The 22112-nt window shown below is 33.8% G+C and overlaps 1 protein-coding gene and 1 long non-coding RNA gene across 9 annotated transcripts in view; one reads left to right on the top strand and one right to left on the bottom strand.

The window, feature by feature from the left end:
- Nucleotides 1-22112, bottom strand: part of aplp1 (amyloid beta precursor like protein 1) — a 133462-nt gene that overhangs the window by 30709 nt on the left and 80641 nt on the right. For all 4 annotated transcript variants that reach the window (XR_015509762.1, XM_087284500.1, XM_087284498.1 and 1 more), the window contains exon 2: nt 4898-5083. Coding sequence is in view for 2 of the 4 variants with exons in the window: in XM_087284498.1 (XP_087140624.1) it covers nt 4898-5083 (186 nt within the window). In the remaining 2 variants the exon portion in view is untranslated. The remainder of the gene's footprint in view (nt 1-4897; nt 5084-22112) is intronic.
- Nucleotides 18711-22112, top strand: part of LOC137487777 (uncharacterized) — a 63950-nt gene continuing 60548 nt past the window's right edge. For 4 of the 5 annotated variants that reach the window (XR_015509770.1, XR_015509771.1, XR_015509772.1 and 1 more), the window contains exon 1: nt 18727-18906. This is a non-coding gene — a long non-coding RNA (uncharacterized LOC137487777). Of the gene's footprint in view, nt 18907-22112 lie in introns of all 5 variants that reach the window. The other variant, XR_015509768.1, reaches the window with a different exon arrangement.

Raw genomic sequence — 22112 nt, 5'->3', positions numbered from 1 at the left:
GACAGACATCTCAATCTTTAGAATTGCTGTCATGCACTAATAATATAGGCTTAGTGTTTTGTGTGCTGATTTCAGCCATGAAATATGCGCAGTCGTATTTTAGCGAGACGCTTTGCTGTATCTGGCAATAGAGTTACTGAATGACCAGAAGAATGCAGCAAAGCGTGGATTTTTTTTCTTTTTTCAATCACATTATCAATCAGGAATGCAGTGGAAATTGGCATTGCACAACATTACAAATCCACAGGGACGCAGGGGGATGCTGTTTTGCAGTGTTGATACCCTAAAGCAGGGGTGCCAGACTCAAATTAGGTTGATGGTTTGTATCTGAGAAAATGTCCCCTGTGGTGGGCTGTCCTATTATGCTTTTTCACTTTCACTCAGTGTGTCGTTTTTTTCAAAAACTACAACAAACGGCTCATTTGGACTACAAGCTTGTTTACTGGGATTTAATGATGTTGATAACAATGTCAAATAATGCTGGGTTCTGGCAGCTAGCTCTAGTATCTCTCACATGGTCGCCCACTGAAGCTAAGCAGGGCTGTGCCTGATCAGTACCCTAATGGGAGACCACACGGGAAAGCTAGGTTGCTGCTTGAGGTGGTGTTAGTGAGGCCAGCAGGGGGTGCTCAAGCTGTGGTCTGTGTAGGTCCTAACACCCCAGTATAGTGAAGGAGACTCAATACTGTTCAGTGAGTGACGTCTTTCGGATGAGACGTTAAACGGAGGCCCTGACTCTCTGTGGTTGCTAAAAATCCTAATTTTGCCCACTGGCTTCTGTCCATCATGACCTCCTAACCATCCCTATGTCATAATTGGCTTCATCACTCTGTCTCCTCTCCACCAATCAGCTGGTGTGTGGAGTGCGGTCTGACGCAATATGGCTGCTGTGGCGTCATCTAGGTGGATCCTGCACACTGGTGATGGATGAGGAGATCCTCCCAATGTGTAAAGCGCTTTGCATGTCAAAAAAAGTGCTATATAAATGTAAGAAATTATTCATATTATTATTATTATTCCATAGAATCAATTTGTGTTTGCATCATGGGCATTGCTAGGCCACTTTTAGACCCCCTATATTTCTCTTCAGCCCCCCTAAAACTTGCTAGCTCATGAACTGTACTGTACACCACTAAATTATCGCCTCAGTTCCCTTTCATTTATAAATTAAATTAGATAGTTTTGTCTTTATTGGATTGAAATTACCTAGCATTTTATAGTATATTTTACGAACCATAAATGTTTTGTTTAGCAAGTATGTTTATGTTTTCAATTGTTTATCTAAGCTTACGCCAATCACAACGCACAACACATATTGTTTTTTAGATGACTGATCTTAATCAAACCTGGAACTAGCTTGTGCAAGGTTGGACAGAAAGGTACTGTAATAATGTAAATTATGTGAAAAAAATGATAACATGTTTTTTGAACCAATAAGCATGAGAGCGTGTTTTAGTTCACTCCCCAAACACAATCAAGACTTTGTGAAGAAAGCATATTCGGACCATTTTAAACCTTATTTTGGCCACAACCACTTTATTAACTTTGTTTTTTTAATATACTAAACTCTATAACATTTACAAGAACACTGTTAATGCTTTTATTTTTAAAGAAAATGCAACAGTAGCTCATGTTGGAGCTATTGACCTGATTCTTTATTGCGGAAGTGCACCCGTTTTCGCAATTGTTTTAAACCTTCCGCAGAAAACGATCAAGCTACTTGCTCTACAAACAAGTGTTTGCACGACTACAGACAAAATAGAATAATATAATAAGCCAGCAGCATAACGAGCAGATTTAAATGTCTAAAAATGAATGGAAGCGAATGAACAAACCATCGTTATACAATAACTTGCCGAATTACCCTATCCTGCCTAGTTAACCTAATTAACCTAGTTAATCCTTTAAATGTCACTTTAAGCTGTATAGAAATGTCTTAAAAAAATGTCTAGTAAAATATTATTTACTGTCATCATGGCAAAGATAAAATAAGTCAGTTTTTAGAAATGAGGTATTAAAACTATTATGTTTAAAAATGTGTTGAAAAAATCTTCTCTCCGTAAAACATAAATAGGGTGTCTAATAATTCAGTGGGGCTAATAATTCTGACCTAAACTGTATATAAGAAAAAATATTATCAGACATACTGTGAAAAGTTCCTTGGACTATTAAACATCATTTAAGAAATATATAAAAATATGTAATATATATAAAACAATACCTTAGCATGCTATTATGTTGACCGGAATAGAGGTAAATAAATATTACACTGATGGAAAATTAGGTCTTCATTGACTTATAAATTCAAATGATTCGTTCAAAACCGCTGATTCAAAGTAATTAGGTAATGCTTTTGAAATGGGTAATTCAGGAATCAGGAATCTCCATATACTTTTTAGTTTGTTATAAAACCAGTTATTTTCACTAATGCTTGTGTCATGTGATACTACACTGTGCATTAAAACAACAAAATTTAAAAGGCGTTTTTGCCTCCATGTAATTTATAAGTCATTTTAACATATTTCAAACAACAATTATTATAGTTTACAATACTTATATATTTGACAAAGACATTATAATATCACATATTACTTTCCACTTCACTTATGTCCTATAAGCTATAATAAATTTCATAGTGAGTACATTTTATGTAATTTAAAAAAATTATATTTTATTAATTATTTTATTTTTTTAATTGCTTAAATAATCAATCAGGCAAGATTAGTTGCCTTTGTTTTACTTTGTCACATACGGTACATGAAAGTAGTTGAGAACGCTCCAATAAACTTATCAGACAAACAAGCAGGCACTATTACTCATTTCTAATTTCTCTAGACGAGACAACAGGGAAAGAAAACTTGCAATCCTCTTAGGAGTCCGAGAATATAGTCACATTAGCCGCACAATACGTTTGAGCCCAGGGAGAGAGGAGACCATAAATCTCCAGCGCTGATTGATGGTGAAGAATATGGCCATTATCCTGCACACTTAATACGGAGAGATTTGCATCGAGTTGCCTGTGTATGCACATAAGCGGCGTTGCACATTTAAGTCTTGTTTTACAATGCTAATATTAGAGCAGGCTGTCCTCGGCGTTCACCTTGAGAATATGCCTGAGTGGAGATTGTCTGAGGATGCTTGTCCACATAGTAATTAAAGCAATCACAGTGCATGATAATGTACGTGCGCAGAGTTTGATGTTTCATGCTTGACTGAAATTAATTACACGAGTTCAGCAGAACAAAATAAAAGTAAAAAGAGAGCAATGTGTCAAATTGAGGAGCTAAGTGAATGTGAAAGAACAGATGAAAAGAGCAAAAACACTAAATAGTCAAACAAATAAAAGAAAACGTACTTTAAAACAGTAGAGTAAATACAATTTTAAAACAAAACACAATAGGAATTAAACCCTGAAATAACAATGAATGGAAAGGAGAAGAAATAAAGAGAACAATTGAATATTAAAATATATAAATAAACCTTTAAACAGCAAATAAAACAAAAACCCTAAATTAGCGGAACAGAACATAGCACAAACCAAATGCCAAACAAATCAAATAGAAAATGCCATAGGCAATAAATAAAATAGAGAAAAAAAAAATAAATTTACAGTATACTAAAATAGGAGTTTTCAGTAGTACTAAAACAAAAGAAAACTAAACTAAACTAAAAGAAAACAAGATCAAAACAAAAAACAAACCTCAAAATCAAAGCCAACATTAAAAATACAAAAATAGACTAGACTGTAACAATAAAATAGAAAAGGCTAGCCTGAAATAGAGTTGAATAAAACACAAAAACAAACAAAATGTAAGTAGAAAGTACAAGTAGAAGTATAAAAATATTCTGCAAAAATAGTACAGAATAAACCACAAGACACAAAAACAGACTAAAAGCTAAACAGAATGAGACCATGAGACAGAAAAGACTATACTAAGATAGAATAGGAAAGAAAATGACATTTAAATAGAAAATATGCACAAAATAAATAAATTAATAAAAACCTACATAAGCCTACATAAAACTAGATAATAATATTCAAGAATAGAATAGAACAGAATAGAATAGAACAGAATAGAATAGAACAGAATAGAATAGAATAGAATAGAATAGAATAGAATAGAATAGAATAGAATAGAATAGAATAGAATAGAATAGAACAGAATAGAATAGAACAGAATAGAATAGAATAGAATAGAATAGAATTGAATAGAACAGAATAAAGCAGAATAGAACAGAACAAAATGGAATAGAACAAGAATAGAATAGAACAAGAATAGAATAGAATAGAATAGAATAGAATAGAATAGAATAGAATAGAATGGAACAGAATATAATAGAATAGAATAGAACAGAATAAAGCAGAATAGAACAGAACAAAATGGAATAGAACAAGAATAGAATAGAATAGAACAGAATGGAACAGAATAGACAGAATAAAGCAGAATAGAACAGAACAAAATAGAATAGAACAGAACAGAATAGAATAGAACAGATCAGAATAGAACAAAATAGAATAAGTTAGAATAGATCAGAACAAAACAAAACAGAATAAAACAGAACAGAACAAAATAGAATAGAACAAGAACAGAATAAAACAGAATAGGACAGAACAGAATAAAACAAAACAAAACAGAATAGAATAAAATAAAATATAGTATTATAACAGAACAGAATAGAATAGAACAGAATTAAATAGGATAGAAATAATAGAATAGAACAGAATAGAATAGAATTGAATAGAATAGAATAAAATAGTGACACAAAACAGAATTTAGAAAATACTAAATTGCTGGACAAGAGAATAGAGGAAAAACAAAACTAAAACTAAATTAAAATGATATCAAAACAAAGACACACAAGACATAAAATACTCCTAATGAGACTAGACTATCACCTCCTGGCAGTATGAGAGGATCTTGCTGGGCTGGGTGAAGCATCCCTGTCGACCCTGAGGATCCGGTTCCCACTGTCCGCTCTCAGTGTTCATGTGTAGCAGCTGACGACCACAAAACATGGCAATCTGAGGATCGGCCACTTGTGGACCCCCAACTGGCCCATTCACCTCCGTCATGGCCAAAGCCTGATAAACAGAGAGAGACCATGAGTTTTATACTGATTCAAAAGCAAAGTGAACAATTCTACATGCAAACACAATTTACTGTATATATGCTACATAAAAAATCTGAACAACTAGACAAGTGGCAACTAGCAATGCAAATCATTAAAATACTGTACAGCGAAGATCAAATTTAAAGAGCAAGCTACGATTCTGGCAGACAATGAGTGATTCAATGGATTTGTTCAAAGAAGCCGATTCATTTAGAAAGAAAGCAAGAGGAAATTAAGTGATTATAGCTCAAAATGAATTAATTCAGGAAGAAAAGATCAGTCTGAGGCAGTCTCCTAATACTCTTTCAGTTGTTTATTTAACTGTTTATTTCCAACCAAACTGATAAAATAAGAGAATTGCCACTGTTGCTTGTGTGCTAATACAGTTTGCACAAATACAAAACCAACAACTTATAGAAGGCAGTTTATTAAAATATAATACAGACCAAAATTGGAGAACAACTTTCCAGATATTGTTAAATTGTAAAATTTGCATGATTTAAATGGATTATGATGCATTTGAGTTACTAAAACTCAATTTTATTTAACCAATAAAACAGATTTCAAAAAAATGAAATGCAAAAAAATAAAAAATAAAATGGAAATTGGGGAAAAACTTTTTAAAATATCACATTACAATGTAAGTCATTTCATATACTGATTATATATCAAAATATAGTAATTTTTTTGTAAATTCAATCAATTAATAGTTCATATATGCATTTTAAACAAAGTATATACTAAATAAAGTATTCTTAATTATGTGATTATTTTTCGTACTTTATTTGAAACTTTTGAGCAAATGTCTGAATAAGAAAGTAGAAATATAAAATAAATGTTAATGAAATACAAAATACATCTTAACATCTAATGATTACAGGCCCAACATTAAATAAGTGATGACTTCATTTAAAAAGTGAGTAAACCTGTTATTTTTAAATCGATTAGTTGGCTTCACAAAAAAAAAAAAAAAAAAAGTAAACCTGTTACTTTTAAACAATTAGTTGACTCTACTTGAAGCAATTGAGTAAACTTGTTACTTTTTAAAGCAATTATTAAGTAAGTAAGCCTGTTACTTTTTAAACATTTAGTTGACTGCTTAAAAAAATTAGCAAACCTGTTACTTTCAAAGCAATTAATTGATTTAAATTGAGTAAACCTATTACTTTTAAAGCGATCAGTTACATTTACTTAAACAAACTGAGCAAACCCGTTATGTTGAAATCAATTTGTTGACTTCACTTAAAAAAATTAATAAACCTGTTACTTTTAAAGTGATTCGTTGACTTTACTTAAAACAACTGAGCAAATCTATTATTTTTAAATTGATTAGTTGACTTAAATTGAGTAAACTTGTTTCTTTTAAAGCGGTTAGTTGACTTTACCTAAACAAATTGAGCAAACCCACTACTTTTAAAGTGATTAGTTGACATTACTTAAAGCAATTGAGCAAACCCAATATTTTTAAAGCAATCAGTTGACTTAAATTGAGTAAACCTGTTTCTTTTAAAGCCATTAGTTGACTTTACCTAAACAAATTGAATAAACCCACTACTTTTAAAGTGCTAAGTTGACTTTACTTAAAATAATTAAGGAAACCAACTAATTTTAAAGTGATTAGTTGACTTTACTTAAAACAATTGAGCAAACCCATTATTTTTAAAGCAATTAGTTGACCTAAACTGAGTAAACCTGTTTCTTTTAAAGTCATTAGTTGACTTTAACTAAACAAATTGAGTAAACCCACTATTTTTAAAGTGATTAGTTGACTTTACTTAAAACAATTGAGCAAACCCATTATTTTTTAAAGCGATTAGTTTACTTTACTTAAAATAATTAAGCAAACCCATTATTTTTTTTAGCGATTAGCATGGCCGGACTGAATCTGCGGATGTTTTTTGCTATTTCTGCTGAGAATTTTTGTAAAAATCTGTGGATTTCTGCGGAATTATTTTGGGAGTATCCAGCGGAGTATCATAACTAAAACCTTAATATATTAAATAAAAAGTAATAAATTACTAAATAAAAACTAAATAAATTCAGATTTACACATTTACTCAAGTAAATAAACAGAATTAATAATGGGCTAAAAATCTGCAGAAATCTGCGGAATTCTGTGGAAAATCTACGAAAAATCTGCGGAATTCTGCGCGCATATTCCGTGTGGGCCTAGCGATTAGTTGACTTTACTTTAAAAAGTGAATAAACCCGTTACTTTTAAAGCAATTAAAATGAGTAAACCCACTACTCCTAAAAGTATGGGTTGACTTTACTTAAAACAACTGAGGAAACCCATTACTTTTTAAAGCAATTAGTTAATTTTACTTAAAACAAATGAGCACACCAATTGCTTTTAAAGCAAATAGTTGACTTTACTTAATACAACTGATTAAACCAGTTTCTTTTAAAGCAATTAAAACAATAAACTTAACTGTAAACCTGTTACCTTAAGAACAGTAAGTAAATGAACTATGTGCATAATTATAAAACATGAGTTAAGTCGACTCAACATTTCCATATTACAATGAGTTTACCCACTATTTTTAAGTAAAGCAACTAATCGCTTTTTCCAGTGTAAATAAAATGCCCTAAATAAGATTTTGATAACTGTGTTTTTCACAAGATAAAAGGAGAGTTTGAACCGTTCCACCATCATGAAATAGCCATAATTTAAAAACCTTCAAATTCCACATGATTACATTATTTCTGAAAAAAAAAAATGTTTATAGTTCATAGCTATACATAACGTATGACTATACATACCAAAATAAAAGAGAATGTGCAAAACACATTTAGCAAACAGAAAACTCTCTCAGAGAATGCTCTCAAACTCACACCTTGCTAAAGTATTGAGAAAGTAGGAAAAGTGAAATGGTTCCGAGTGGCCTACATTCCCCATAAAAACATGTTAAGCCTGACTGCCTGTTATTACTGCAAACCACAGCGCGATAGGAAATGTTTGAGGCCAGCACAAATTCGGTGTGATAGTGAAGAGGAAAAGGACAGGACGAGGAGACGAGAAAGAAGGACGAGTGCAGCTGTTATCACGGCCCAGACAGAGAGCAGGAAATATAACATGGACGCTCATTATTGAATTTCAAATTGAGCCGGCGAGCCAGACTTGCTGATAACCCTAAATGCAGCTTATCCATCTTCCATCAAACCTGCGTGTGTAACTGGAGGACAGAAAGACGCACACATATAGATGTGCAGAGAGACACTGTACAAGAGTATATGATCAATAAGTCATGGCATGTTTTTAATTTCATGTGTCTTAATTTCACTTTAAGGTCATTTTTGTTTTCTTTTTAATCATCAAGCAAATCATATATACAGTTGAAGTCAGAATTATTAGAAATATTAGCCCCCTGTTTATTTTTTTCCCAGTTTCTGTTAAACGGAGAGAAGATTTTTTCAACACATTTCTAAACATAATAGTTTTATCAGCTCATCGCTACTAACTGATTTATTTTATCTTCGCCATGATGACAGTAAATAATATTTTACTACATATTTTTGAGGCACTATACAGCTCAGGGTGCTTTCACCCCTGTAAATTGATTAATTTGTTCCGAAACCGGAAATAAAATTGTCACATTGTTGCTCTTTGCTCTTGATGCGGTTCGCTTTCACACGGCAAAGTTTCTAATTTTCAAAATTTTTTATTGAGATATTCATTGCATTGCATTGCACAACATTACAGCAGATGTTACAGCATCTCAAGTTTTTTTTTTTGCAAAAAAAGAAATAAACTAATTAAATATCACACACATAAAAATAATTAAAAATTAAAAACAATAACATTATCTGTAATAGAATAAAATAAAATAGTTAAGAGAGGAAAAAAAAAAAAAACAGAATATCTAACCCCTAAAACCCACCCCACATCTGGGACTGAAGCTTATGCAGTACTGTTGGTGTGACCTTCACCATCTGGATTTTTAGTCTACGCTTTCAAGATAGAGGAGAAGAGGAGACCAAATCTTGTCAAATTTTTTCAATTTCTTTGCCTTAAGAAATCTAATCCTTTCCAAATGTGCTAATTTAGTTAATTCTTCCAGCCAAGATCTAAATGATGGGGATTCTGTTGATTTCCAAAACCTTAGCACCAGCTTCTTTGCCACAATAAGACTGTAAGACAACAGTTGTTTTTGAGAATCCTGAAGTGATCTAGTTTTGTCTGAAATTCCCACGGCAAAGTTTCTAAACGGACCAAAAGAGCTAAAAACAAGTCATGTGTGAGTAACCTCTCCTCACATTGGTCAGAGTTCCACGATTTATTTTGCAGAGTCCCGCTCAGCTGTCGGCGGGGTGGTTTGATGGTGTTTGACAGGGTGAGCACAACGTGTCTGAAGAGCGAGGAGGGATGCGGTGGGGAGGGGTGAGAAGGGTGCGCGACTTATTTGAAGACTGGGTAGGAGACACGCGATTACCGGGAGTTTATCAGTCGTTTGCGGGCATCCGGGAGTTTCTGTGCATTTGCGGGAGACTCCTGGAACTTCTGGGAGACTTGGAATGACCTCCCGCCCTACTCATAATTTTCTCTTCATATAGCCGTATGCCTGTTACATATCCATAAAACACTGTGATATAGCCGGGCTTGGATCGTATCGATTTCTCACTACAATCGATCTGCTTCAGAGTTCATTTAAATCGAGCCGAGACTATTCGGCGATCTTGGACCGATTGTTTTGGCGTGGATCCAAGCGCGATTGCTGAATACACATATAACAAACGAACCTCACTAACTGGGCAAACGAGACAGATTCTGAAATAAAAGTCTAGGAGTGAAAGCACCCTTAAAGTGACATTTAAAGGCTTAACTAGGTTAATTAGGTTATTAAATAACGATAGTTTGTTCTGTAGACAATGGAAGAAAATAAGTTGGGAAATATTTTAAAAAAAGAAAAAAAATCACAGTAATACAGTAATAATTCTGACTACAACAGTATATTTTTAGACCATTTAAACTCTGCTTGCAGTTTTAAAACATGACTTGTAATGTTAACTGTAATTATTAATTTAATTGATTTAATATTAGCTTTTTTTAAAGTGTGAAATGTTTAGGGGCTCTGAAATGAAATAATGACATGTAAGGTCATTTTTTAGCTTAATGTGAATGCATAAAAGGCTGCTCTTCAGGCACAAGATGTCAGATTGATGTTGTACCCCAACGTTGTGGGACATTGGATTTTGTTTGGAAATGAAAATCGGGTTGGCGTCAGAACCCAACTTCAGACCGTTACACACACTCCTATAATACAGCCAATTTAGTTTGTGTAATTCACCTATACCGCATGTCTTTAGCCCTCAGAGAAAACCCACATGAACACGGGGAGAACATGCAAACTCCTAACAGAATCTCAAGACTAAAACATAAATACCATGGATCTGCTCATCCTGCAGGCAAAACTAAAAATGTCAATGAATTCAAAAGGGCAAAGGGGAACTATTATCTTCAAAATGTAGAAGAGGCTTGGCACTATAATGACCATTTTTTTCATCAAAATAAAGTGACGTTTTTCTCCCTGAATATATTTCTCGGGTATCTTTTCTATGTTGTGCCCTTTCCGCAGTCTCTTCATGATTATTTTGAACTGTTTTGGGAATGGAAAACAGTGCAAATTCTGTGTGAAGAATGTAAACAGTCCATACATAGACTGATGTGGAAACACAAAAGTAAAAAGTAAAGTAAATTGATAAATATTGTTAACAAACTAAAATAAACGCTATTAATAAATAAAAACTAATATGAATTCATTAATTAAATATTACAAACAAATACTCTTAATAAAGATAGGGTTAAAAAATTTATATTTAGTAAAATAGTTCTGATAAAATGGAAAAAAATGACTAGTTTCTTACTATTAATACATAAAATATTACTGAAAGTGGATTACATTTTTATACAGCACACTTTATGCAACAATAGATTTTTTTGGTAGTCTAGATAATTATAGATATTAATAATTATTTAAATATTTATGATTTTTCACGCAGAATAAAGCTGCTAAAAAGAAAAAAATAGTAATATTAAACTTTAAAAAGCATCACATTTACATCTCAAAATGTAATGTAAATGCATTAAGCCTTCAATACGTTTACATACATACTTAAAAAACACCCTATAATATCCTGGGTTGTTTCAACCCAAACATGAGTCATTTATAAACAAACAAAAGAGTTTAAAGATTAAATAAAAAAATGTAAATGATATTTTTAACCTGACAGGTTTGTCCATACTTAACACAAATTTATATTGCGCATAAACCATTAAAGCAATATCATAGTACAGTATTCAAGTTGGCTGTGCAATCGAAAGCAAACCCTTGAAAACAGTCTCAGTGCCTGAAACTCATTCTAGTGTTGTCTCAGTTTGTTGTCTGTGCTGAAGGATGTAGTATTGACGTTTGCTGTGTTCAGAGCTCCTGAAGGAAGGGCCCCGGGGACGCTCAACAGTAACCCGTGCTGGAGTCAGATGTTAATACAAGCTCATTGACCAGAAGCTCATTTGAGTACATCAACATGAGGAGAAGCTTTAATCAGGAGAAAGACTGAGCTTCATCTGCTTATCAATAATCACTTCTGGAAACGCAGGAAAATCACATTTTCCTATGTTCAGGGTATTATATGCATATCATTTGTTTTATGCAAAAACAAAGGATAATTATACTGTACATGCATATATGTTTATATGTATGTACAGTAGTAGACTATTTAATCCAAAAGCCTCTTAATATTTAATGCAGTGCAATAATCCCAAATCTAATGAGCTCTGAAATTAAACCCAGAAATATTGTTATATGAAGCTACAGTATATGTGGTGACCATATAATGCTCTAAAATGCTCTTTTAAAAATTGTATGAAATAAACAATGGATTTTAAACAATAGATCAAAATCAACATATAATAATTGTCAGTGACGGTGCTGTTTCAGAAGAGAAAATGACTTTAGCTGTTCCCATTAATCTGGGGTTTGTCTGCATTGGAGTGAATTATCCTGGATTAAGTCTAATCTGATAAATCAGAGTCAAATTTATATCTGAATTTAGGAGATGCAGCAATTTAAATGAGTGATTGTTTGAAAGTGTCAGATCGAGCAATAGCACCTGCACAATATCATAATGGTATCATAATAATTTATGAGGAAAAAAAGACGAATATTTAAATATTCTCTATATTGTATACTCTCTCTCTCTCTCTCTCTCTCTCTCTCTCTCTATATATATATATATATATATATATATATATATATATATATATATATACACATACATACAGTTAAAGTCAGAATTATTAGTCCCCTGTTTATTTTTTCCCCCAATTTCTTTGTAACAGAAAGATTTTCTCAACACATTTCTAAGCATAATAGTTTTAATAGCTCATTTGTAACAACTGATTTATTTTATCTTTGCCATGATGACAGTAATTCATATTCTACTAGACATTTTTTAAGACACTTCTATACAGCTTAAAGTGACATTTAAAGGCTTAACTAGGATAATTAGGTTAGCTAGGCAGGTTAGGGTAATTAGGCAAGTTATAGTATAATGATGGTTTGTTCTGTAGACTATCGAAAATAAAATAGCTTAAAAGGGCTAATATTGTTGTGACCTTAAAATGTTTTTTTTAAAAATAATAAAAACTGCCTTTATTCTAGCCAAAATAAATCAAATAAGACTTTCTCCAGAAAAAAAAATATTATCAGACATACTGCGAAAATGTCCTTGCTCTATTTAACATCATTTGGGAAATATTTAAAAAAGAAAAAAGAAATTCAAAAGGTGGCTAATAATTCTGACTTCAACTGTATTACATTAAAGCATCAAATTAAATGAAAGTTTATATATAAATTATACTATATGTAAAATAAATATTAAATATTCAAAAACTATATATATATATATTGTATGATATGTATTATGATTATGTATGATATTGTATTATGTACTGTATGATATTACATAAGCAGCCGTAGAGCCCCACAAGTGAAGATATACAGCCATATCACACTGCTACGAGTGTGATATTGCATTAATACAACAGTTCGACGGCATAATAGTATGTATAAAAAAGAAAATCAGACACGGAGAGTCCAAAAATCTTTTTCTATGAGGAAACAATTTCGTCTGCCATTCATTCACATCTGCAGCTGAACGTCAGAACAGCAAAAACCCTTGCTAATCACCATTATCGCTTTAGAGCTAGTATTTGAATGATTCCCCTGCGAAATGTCTAAAGTGATGACAAAACAGGTCATTTTGCTCACATTTTAAGATTATAAGGCGGAACGGCATGTAATGCCATCAGTCTACAGAGATTCCCCAGTATTTCACCTTTGCAATCGGGATACAGTATCACAATAAGTGACCACGAAAAAGCCAAAACACTACCAGACCATGGCATAAATACAGCACTGTAACATACAAAAGAGAGAGATCGATTTAGAAAGTCACTTACCAGTTTAATAATGATTTGATCTGCTGTAGTTTGAAATTACGCAGAGTTTTTCTCCTTTAAGGGCTTATTATGCGATCTCTGTCACCATTTTGTGGCGGAACATCAACCACTCATCATGAAAGGCTGATGGATGCCCACAGGCTGTATCTCCGAATATATAAATATTTAAAATAGGCACTATCCTTATAAATAAACTGCACAGTTGCAATCTAAACATTAAACTGCATTCTCGCCTAAAAAAGCCTCAGAAGTATGTTGCCCAACAGCTGCAATATTATTCAGACTGTAGTGAGTTTATTGATCTGCTAACCACTGTGCCACTGTTTAAATATATTTTTGACAGTATATCCTCATATTTCTACATATTTATTTGCTTTCAAGGACAACATGCCATTATTAAACAGATAAAAGCAAAAATAATAAATGTGAAACAAAAATCAGAAATGTGACACAAAAAATAGATATATTTACATTTAAAATTGCAAACTCTTTATTTAAAATGTGGATTTTGTGTGTATAATATAAATTATAACTGAAAAACTGATTGATACCAAAACCCTGAAGGTCAGTAGGACGTTCACAGACTCTTCACATACAGTTGAAGACAAATTTTTGCTTGACTTTACTGTATAAAAGAATCAGCTTCATCACAGAACCAGTCATTTTGATCAGCTTGTGATTGAAAGTGAACTGTAATGACTAATAGCGCACGGCACACACTCAGTATCGTGACTTTAACAGCAGCCTCGTGTGCGTCAGTCCTGAGAGAGCCTGTAGGAGGAGGACGAACCACTTCTTACTGGGTGGGTGGAAAGGCGCAATCAAAGAAAAAAAAAAAAAACATCTTTCACAAGCCTGTCGTAGCTTCCACCCCCCCCCCCCCCCTGCTTTTACACTCCAAAGCTTGCACATTTCAATGGCTTCCCTAGCGAGGGCTCCAATCTGGCAACTCTGGCAAAGCCTGGCAACCCAGCGCACTTTAATCTTCAACAACAAAACGAATGACAGACACGCAGCACTCAATTACAGCAGTGATGCCCACAGGGAAGAAGACGGAATAAATAAAAAACTGAGAGAAAGACGAAATGTGAATGTGATCAAAGGAAAAGCCTGCCTCTGCTGGCCAATGCCGAAACGTTTGAAGTCCTAATTAAAATTTATGAGGAAATAAATATATAAATCGAAGCAGTAAATATACAATAAACATACAAAGACCCGCAGGGAGAGAGAGAGAAACAGAGCTCCAGAATAGGAGGCAAGTGGTATTAAGAGACTGTTGGATTAAAAATGATGAAAAAAATAAATCTCTCATCAGCTTGAAGGCTTGATGAATGGGTTTGTGCTGGTGCTGCAGTGTTTGCAGTCACACCGGCAGAAACGTGGTGGCGTGACCTTCGCTTAGTCACTGCTGAAATTCAACCGTCCATTAGTCATGAAAAACTGTCCTCCAGTGAACATCTGCTCTAAGAAAAAACTCACGTTACTGAATCCGTATGCTGAAAAAAAGGCTTTTTAGACTGCTTTCAGGTTTTCAGCATAGATCCTGGTGGATAAATATCACAGTGAAGCTTTTTTAAATGATCAATATGTGTATGATATAGGAAGTATTCAAATTATACTAATTAATAATATATCCAACACTGGCAGTGGCAGTATAATGCAACAGTATAATACCAGTTTTTAAGTACAGAATTTCTGTGTTTTTAATGTGCAGTTTACCCAGGGTTGCATGGTTTACTGGTACCATGGTAGTATCGCGATACTATGGCTCCAAAATACTGGCTGTAGTTTCTAAACGGTAGTATCGTCATTTCTGTTCCTGTCAATATGATTTAGTAGCTACAACAACCATGACAATATCTTAAAAATAACGACTCACAAAGTGAAATTTGCAATTACTTTGAATTGTTACCTGATAAGACTGAAAAAAAAACAATAGATTGAAAACCCAAAATAGCAGCAGGAAATATTGAAACAATTCTTGACCACTTCATAGAGCCTATTTTGTTGGAAAAAATGCTATTTTTGTAACTAATTTCATTCATTTGTTATAGTTTGTATCTTAATTTTAAAGTATTTTTTGTTGGTCAGTTATCTACAAAATAAGCAAAACTAAAAAATTTTAGTTCAAGTGACGTGCAAATAATACTTTTTTTTCAATAATAAAGGATTATGAATTAAATTCAAGACCTGTTATAACATGTAAAATATGGTATTTCTAAAAAAATCTTTATATTTTGAGTTATAAATTACAGTAACGCAATACCAAAAAAGTGTTGCATGCTGAACTGTTGCAAACAATTTATTTGTGTTGAACAATGTTCAACTTAATTTGTTTGTTTAAATTCAACACAAATAAATTGTTTACAACCACTTGATGTAAAAAAAAATTGAGTAAATCCAAGGAATCATATACGAATAATTTTTTTCAGTATACTTGGTATCGTGATACTTCAGCTGGTATAGTATGGTAGGATAAATTAATGGTATTGCGACAACCCTACTTCTTATCCTAAGTTGAAATATAATGGATATCACGTCAGCCCATGTTTTTTGTGTGGTTGCTGAGCGTTTCATCTAATTTAAAGCCTGCAGTCTATAAGAGTAGACAATTATCATCCAGTTATATGGCGGTAAGGCTCGGCATATTGTAATTTGAAAAAAAAAAACCTACACTGAACTTCACTCCAGACATAAACCACATAAACCACATTTAAAATGTTTTTATTCAGATGGATTGATATGCTTGCCAATATTTCATAGATTGTATGTAAAAAAGAGGGATTGCACTAACTAATTAAAGCTTAAAATCTTTTGTAACATTGCAAGGTTAGGATCAGGATCCGTTACTGAAAGTGCTGTAAATCTCCAGTAAAGCTGATTGAACTATATATATATATATATATATATATATATATATATATATATATATATATATATATATATATATATATATATATATACAACTATATCAATATACTAATGCATTGCTGAAACAATTGCATATGCAGAATATACAGAGCATGTAGTAAATGAGCATATAGTAAATGGAAATAGCTCAGATGTGGACATTATGTGGAGTGATGAGGAAGATGAAGATGTTATAAATAATTTGTTGTAAACAAGGTGCAATTTACACAACAATAACCTCAAAATTAAAGTACAAATGTTACAATCTTAATGTTTGTGATTATACCAACAATCAACCATATTTGTTGTATTTTACACTTGTATGATGTTCGGGAAGTACAACTGTTCTGACCTGATGTCCATTGTAATAAATACAGTGCGTCCCGAAAGTATTCATAGCGCTTCACATTTTCCACATTTTTTATGGTACACCCTTATTCCAAAATGCATTTATTTCCTCAAAATTCTACACACAATTCCCCATAATGACAATGTCAAAAATTATTTTTGAAATTGTTGCAAAATAATTAAAAATAAAAAAAAACATAGAAAATCACATTTACATAAGTATTTACAGCCTTTGCCATGAAGCTTTAAATTAAGGTACATTCTGTTTCTACTGATCATCTGATCATTCTTGAGATGTTTCAGCAGCCATAAGTTACATTTTTTAATATTATAATTTGGTCTCATTTATAGGATCCTCAAGAACTGTAAAAAAAAAACATACTTTTACATTTTTCAGAAACATACCTTGTATCTTTTAGTCCATATGGATAATGATTTATGACTATTTGGAACCCCATTCTGGCTATTAGTTTATAAATAAAATACATCTTGATAGTATATAAACTATTAAAGATTCTAATGTTACTGTATGTCTATATATATTCATATGCTTAAAAAAAATCCTTTTATTCCTCCATGGCCTCAAAATGATCAATAACATGACAAAAAACAAAATGAATACATAAAAATGTAGAACTGTGCATATATCTGGTGTGATCTATATGATTCAATCATTCATTTTCCTTCGCCTTAGTCCCTTTATTCATCAGGGGTCGCCACAGCGGAAGAACCGCCAACTTATCCAGCATATGTTTTACACAGCGGATGCTCGTCCAGCTGCAACCCAGTAAAGGGAAACACCCATACGCTCTCACATTCAAACACATACTCATACACTACAGGCGATTTAGTTTATTCAATTCACCTCTATGGCATGTACACAGAGGAAACCCACACGAACACGAGGAGAACATGCAAACTCTACACAGAAATGCCAACTGACCCAGCCGGGACTTGAACCAGCGAACTTCTTGCAGTAAAGCGACAGTGCTAACCACATGGTCTATATGATTACATTACATAAAAATTAAACAAACACAATTAAAACTGGATCACACCAACCCAGGTAACTTTAAAAACTATGTTTACTATTTTCAAAAACTGTATTAACTATTTTTAATTCTGAACATTTTATCAATATTATTAATATATAAACTAATTAATAGTGGTGCAGGGATCAACTAATAGTAACATAACATAACTGAAGGTATTAGGATTTATTAGTGTGACTCAAGTAGATATTTGATGTTTTTAAGACCACTGATGTGTTTTAAACCAGGATAAACATGCTAGCGTACAGGACCAGCACCTCCTCTATCTCCTGGAACTCAGATAATGGATGATTTTTTTTTTTTTAACTGGAGGAAGGTCAAAGCCACATGGGAGACTTCCGGACATTTGAGAAGATAACCTGGCTGAACGCTCTCCAGCTCTTAGTTTCCATCTACACACATGTCACAAACACACACTCAGAAACACACACAGGCTAGATCAATATCCAGAGCTGCTGTACAAGCCTGCTGCTCAAATCAATATCAGTGCATCAGGAGCTAAAACACACGCACACACGCACAAACAGTGGAAGCTTCATGTCTTTTGAAGCTTGTTCACACCAAGAATGATAACGGTATATATATTAATATGATGATAACAATATTTGCATTATAACAATGTTTATTTTGAGCCTGTGCACTGCAGCTTCAAAGTAAATCTAAATATATGTATAAAAATGGCAGATGCTTTTGGTTTTGTAAAACAAAAAATAGATGATGATGTGTTTGATGAAATCCTTCAAACATGAGAAGGGTAGGGAGAAGCTGTAACTGTTTAGAATGATAAAAATCTTGGGTTTTAGTTTCTGCGACTGCTGTATTTACCAGTTTCTAACAGTAGATGTCCTCAGTGTGCTACATTTCTAGAGTATCAAAGCAGTCAATCTAGCTCACGCGAACTATTTAATCCAACAGCAAATTTAACCATCGCAATCGTGGAATAAAACAGCATTTAATCAGTTTTATCCCCTGCAACTTTTAAGGAGGCAACACATATGTCGAAACTAGCACCGGACACCTGAGGTATGTTTATGTTTTATGCTACAATTTGCTAGCATGGCTTGCATAGCTTACATGTACTTCTAATCATTCAATTTGGAGATATAACCAATTGTTTTGGGGTTTATTGATTATATTTAAACTACAAAGCTGCTGAATACTGTTTTTAGGGCTGGGTGGATAAACAATGTTATATCTAATCACTTTAAAATTGATGTCAATAACTATGATATGCTCTGGACTTTTTTACTCTGTATTGATCTAAAAGTCACACAGCAGAAACATGCAACAATAGGAATCTAATAGGCGAATTACCAGTTTGTAAACATTCAGGATGCGCTCACATCCAGGTTGCAGAAAAAAACTGGGAGCGCTAGCATTTACAGAGAGGGAATGACATCCGATGCTTTCAGCATAATAACAAAACTATGTAGTGCTAAAAACCGAGGTTCTGCCTAGCCAAAAACAAAGAAAGAAGACTGAACTGTACAAGGCCTGGGTAATCATCAACAAGCAAAACAACTGCATTCTGACAGTGAACCACCTGTATGGCAAGGTATGTGAACATACATTTTTACATTTCATTCTAAGCATTCAGTTTCCGCAGTTTAATCAACCATATTTAACTGTTATTGCTGAAATCATTGTTGCAATCAAAAACGAGTAACCAACCTTATATAACATGAGAACTGCAGAGAACATTTAGCTCTTCTGAGGGCTGTTAGCCAAAGATGGTATACGGTAAAATTCAAGTTTTTTTTTTTGGACTTTTGAATTTGGCATACTACCGCACAACACGACATGTTTGCTATTGCAACCGCTATGCGTAATTGAACCCGTGAGACGTCATGTGTGGCGTAGATTGGTAATTCCCCTTGCGTTGATTTTAGAGATGTACCGAATTTTTGGCGACTGAAAATTTATCGGCCGAAAATGTTATGCCATTTATTGGACACTTGTTGGGGCACTCTTTTAAATCTAGAAGTATTAACAACTTATAACCAAATATATATCATTGTTGTTCAGTATGGAAAATAATTATTGAGATTGCATTTCTTCCATATCACCCAGCCCTAACTTGACTCTAATAAACTGATGATGATCTTAAAGTGTGGAATTGTTTTCAGATGAACACACAGCAAACGTAGTTCCAGGCAGGTCTTGACTACATTACGGTGCTAGTGTTATATTACTACATCAAAAAATACAACATATGGACGATGTCTTTAGGTGTGGACATTGTAGTAATAGCAAAATAGTTGATAATAATAATAGTAATGCTGAGCAAATGTGAATAATTCAACGATCTGTGGTAAGTAATTCCTTTAGTATAGCATCTTTAAATAAAGAGTATAGCATCAAACGGTAAACTTCTCCTCAATGTCGTCTTCACATACTGATTGGCTTTCAGTGTTTGTCATTAGCTGGGTTTTCATCTTCACATGATGCAAATCTTTATGCATTTTCGATAGAACGTTCTATTGCAACAGCCTCACGATTCCACCATCTTGGAATGAAAGCGATCGGCCATCCATTGGATCTTATTGCTGTCGCGATGGCAAGCAACTGTTTTCATTTATTTCTTTAAAAGGTGCATTAAAGCTGAGATACAACCTGAAAGACAACAATACAACACTTACAATCACAATCATCAGCACTTTTAATAGTTTATTTTACAGACTTATAAAATGCTGTTGTTCTATTGGGATTTTCATTCCAAAATGGCCGCAGCGTGACACTAGCCCCTTTCACACATACAGACCTTTCCGGAAAATTACCGGCAATTTTCCGGAAAGGTTGTATGTGTAAACAGGTCCTTTTTGAAAATACCAGTAAATTCATTCTGGCTATTTTCCGGAAACAGAATTTGTAACATTACCGGTAATTTGCCGGAATGCTGCGCTGTGTGAACGCAAAAGGAAGATTGCCGGAAAGAGCAAGTACACGTCTAGAACGTGCTGACGTGAGACGTCTGCTTTAACCAATCAGAACAGTCAGACGCATTCACGTGCGCGCGGTTTATGAGAATAAAAGCCTTTGAAAATTTTCCCAGATGCATTTAGCTGCTAGAAGTTAGTCAGATCACGTTTATATGTTCTTCTTAATGCCAACTGTGTAAATAATCAACGATAAGATGCTTATGATAAGCCGCTGTTTGTTTACCTTCAAGCTTTGCGTTTGCCCGTGAAACAGTCATGAACGCCAGCACACATCTCGACATGCGAAAGTGATCCTCCATATGTTTTCATCGAAGTTGTTCACAATACTGATCATCCACAGAGTTTGTAATGTAGTCAAATGTTTACAAATACAAGCGCAGCCGTTTGTGGTGAATGATGTCAGAATTTACCAGTATTTTGGAATGGATGTGAGAATGCTCTTTTCCGGAAAAATTCCGTAACGTCCTCGCCTGTGTGAACAGCGCTTTTTTAAATTTACCGGTAAAGTCGTTCCAGATATTTACTGGTATCACTGTGTGAAAGGGGCTACTAGCGGCATCTAGTGGCTATTTCTCAAATCGCAATAGAATGTTGCCTCTTGGTGATTCTATGCTCTTTCACGAAACCCAGCTATTGTTTGTCAGCTAAAAATCATTCTGAAAGCAAATCCGAAGATATTATTTCTTCACATCATAACAATTACAGCTGTATTCTAAACTCTGCTATTGTTTAATTATTTTTCAGAACAATTTTAAAATGATACCTTTATTGTTATTCATTCATTCTTTTCTTTTCGGTTTAGTCCCTTTATTAATCCAGGGTTGCCACAGCGGAATGAACCACCAACATATCCGACATGTTTTTACGCAGCGGATGCCCTTCCAGCCGCAACCCATCTCTGGGAAACACCCACACACACTCATTCACACCCACATATGGACAATTTAGCCTACCCAGTTCACCTGTACTGCAAGTCTTTGGACTGTTGGGTAAACCGAAGCACCCGGAGGAAACCCACGCAAACGCAGAGAGAACACGCAAACTCCACACAGAAATGCCAACACACCCAGCCGAGTCTTGAACCAACGACCTTCTAGCTGTGAGGCGACAGCACTACCTACTGCACCACTGCATCGCCACCTTTATTATTTCTAGTTATCATCTATGTGAACGGCCCCTTTAGGCAGATCATTCTGGGAAGAGCAGACACGCATGACTCCATGATGTGCATCATGCGATTAATTCTGGCTGTCTGCTATAACCTGAGCCGAGTTAATATAATGGTTGACG

Source organism: Danio rerio, chromosome 15 (genome assembly GCF_052040795.2).
Source record: "Danio rerio strain M-AB ecotype USA chromosome 15, GRCz13ab, whole genome shotgun sequence".
NCBI lineage: Eukaryota > Metazoa > Chordata > Actinopteri > Cypriniformes > Danionidae > Danio > Danio rerio.
Note: the sequence above shows the minus strand (reverse complement) of the source record. Positions and strands in the feature narration are given on the sequence as shown.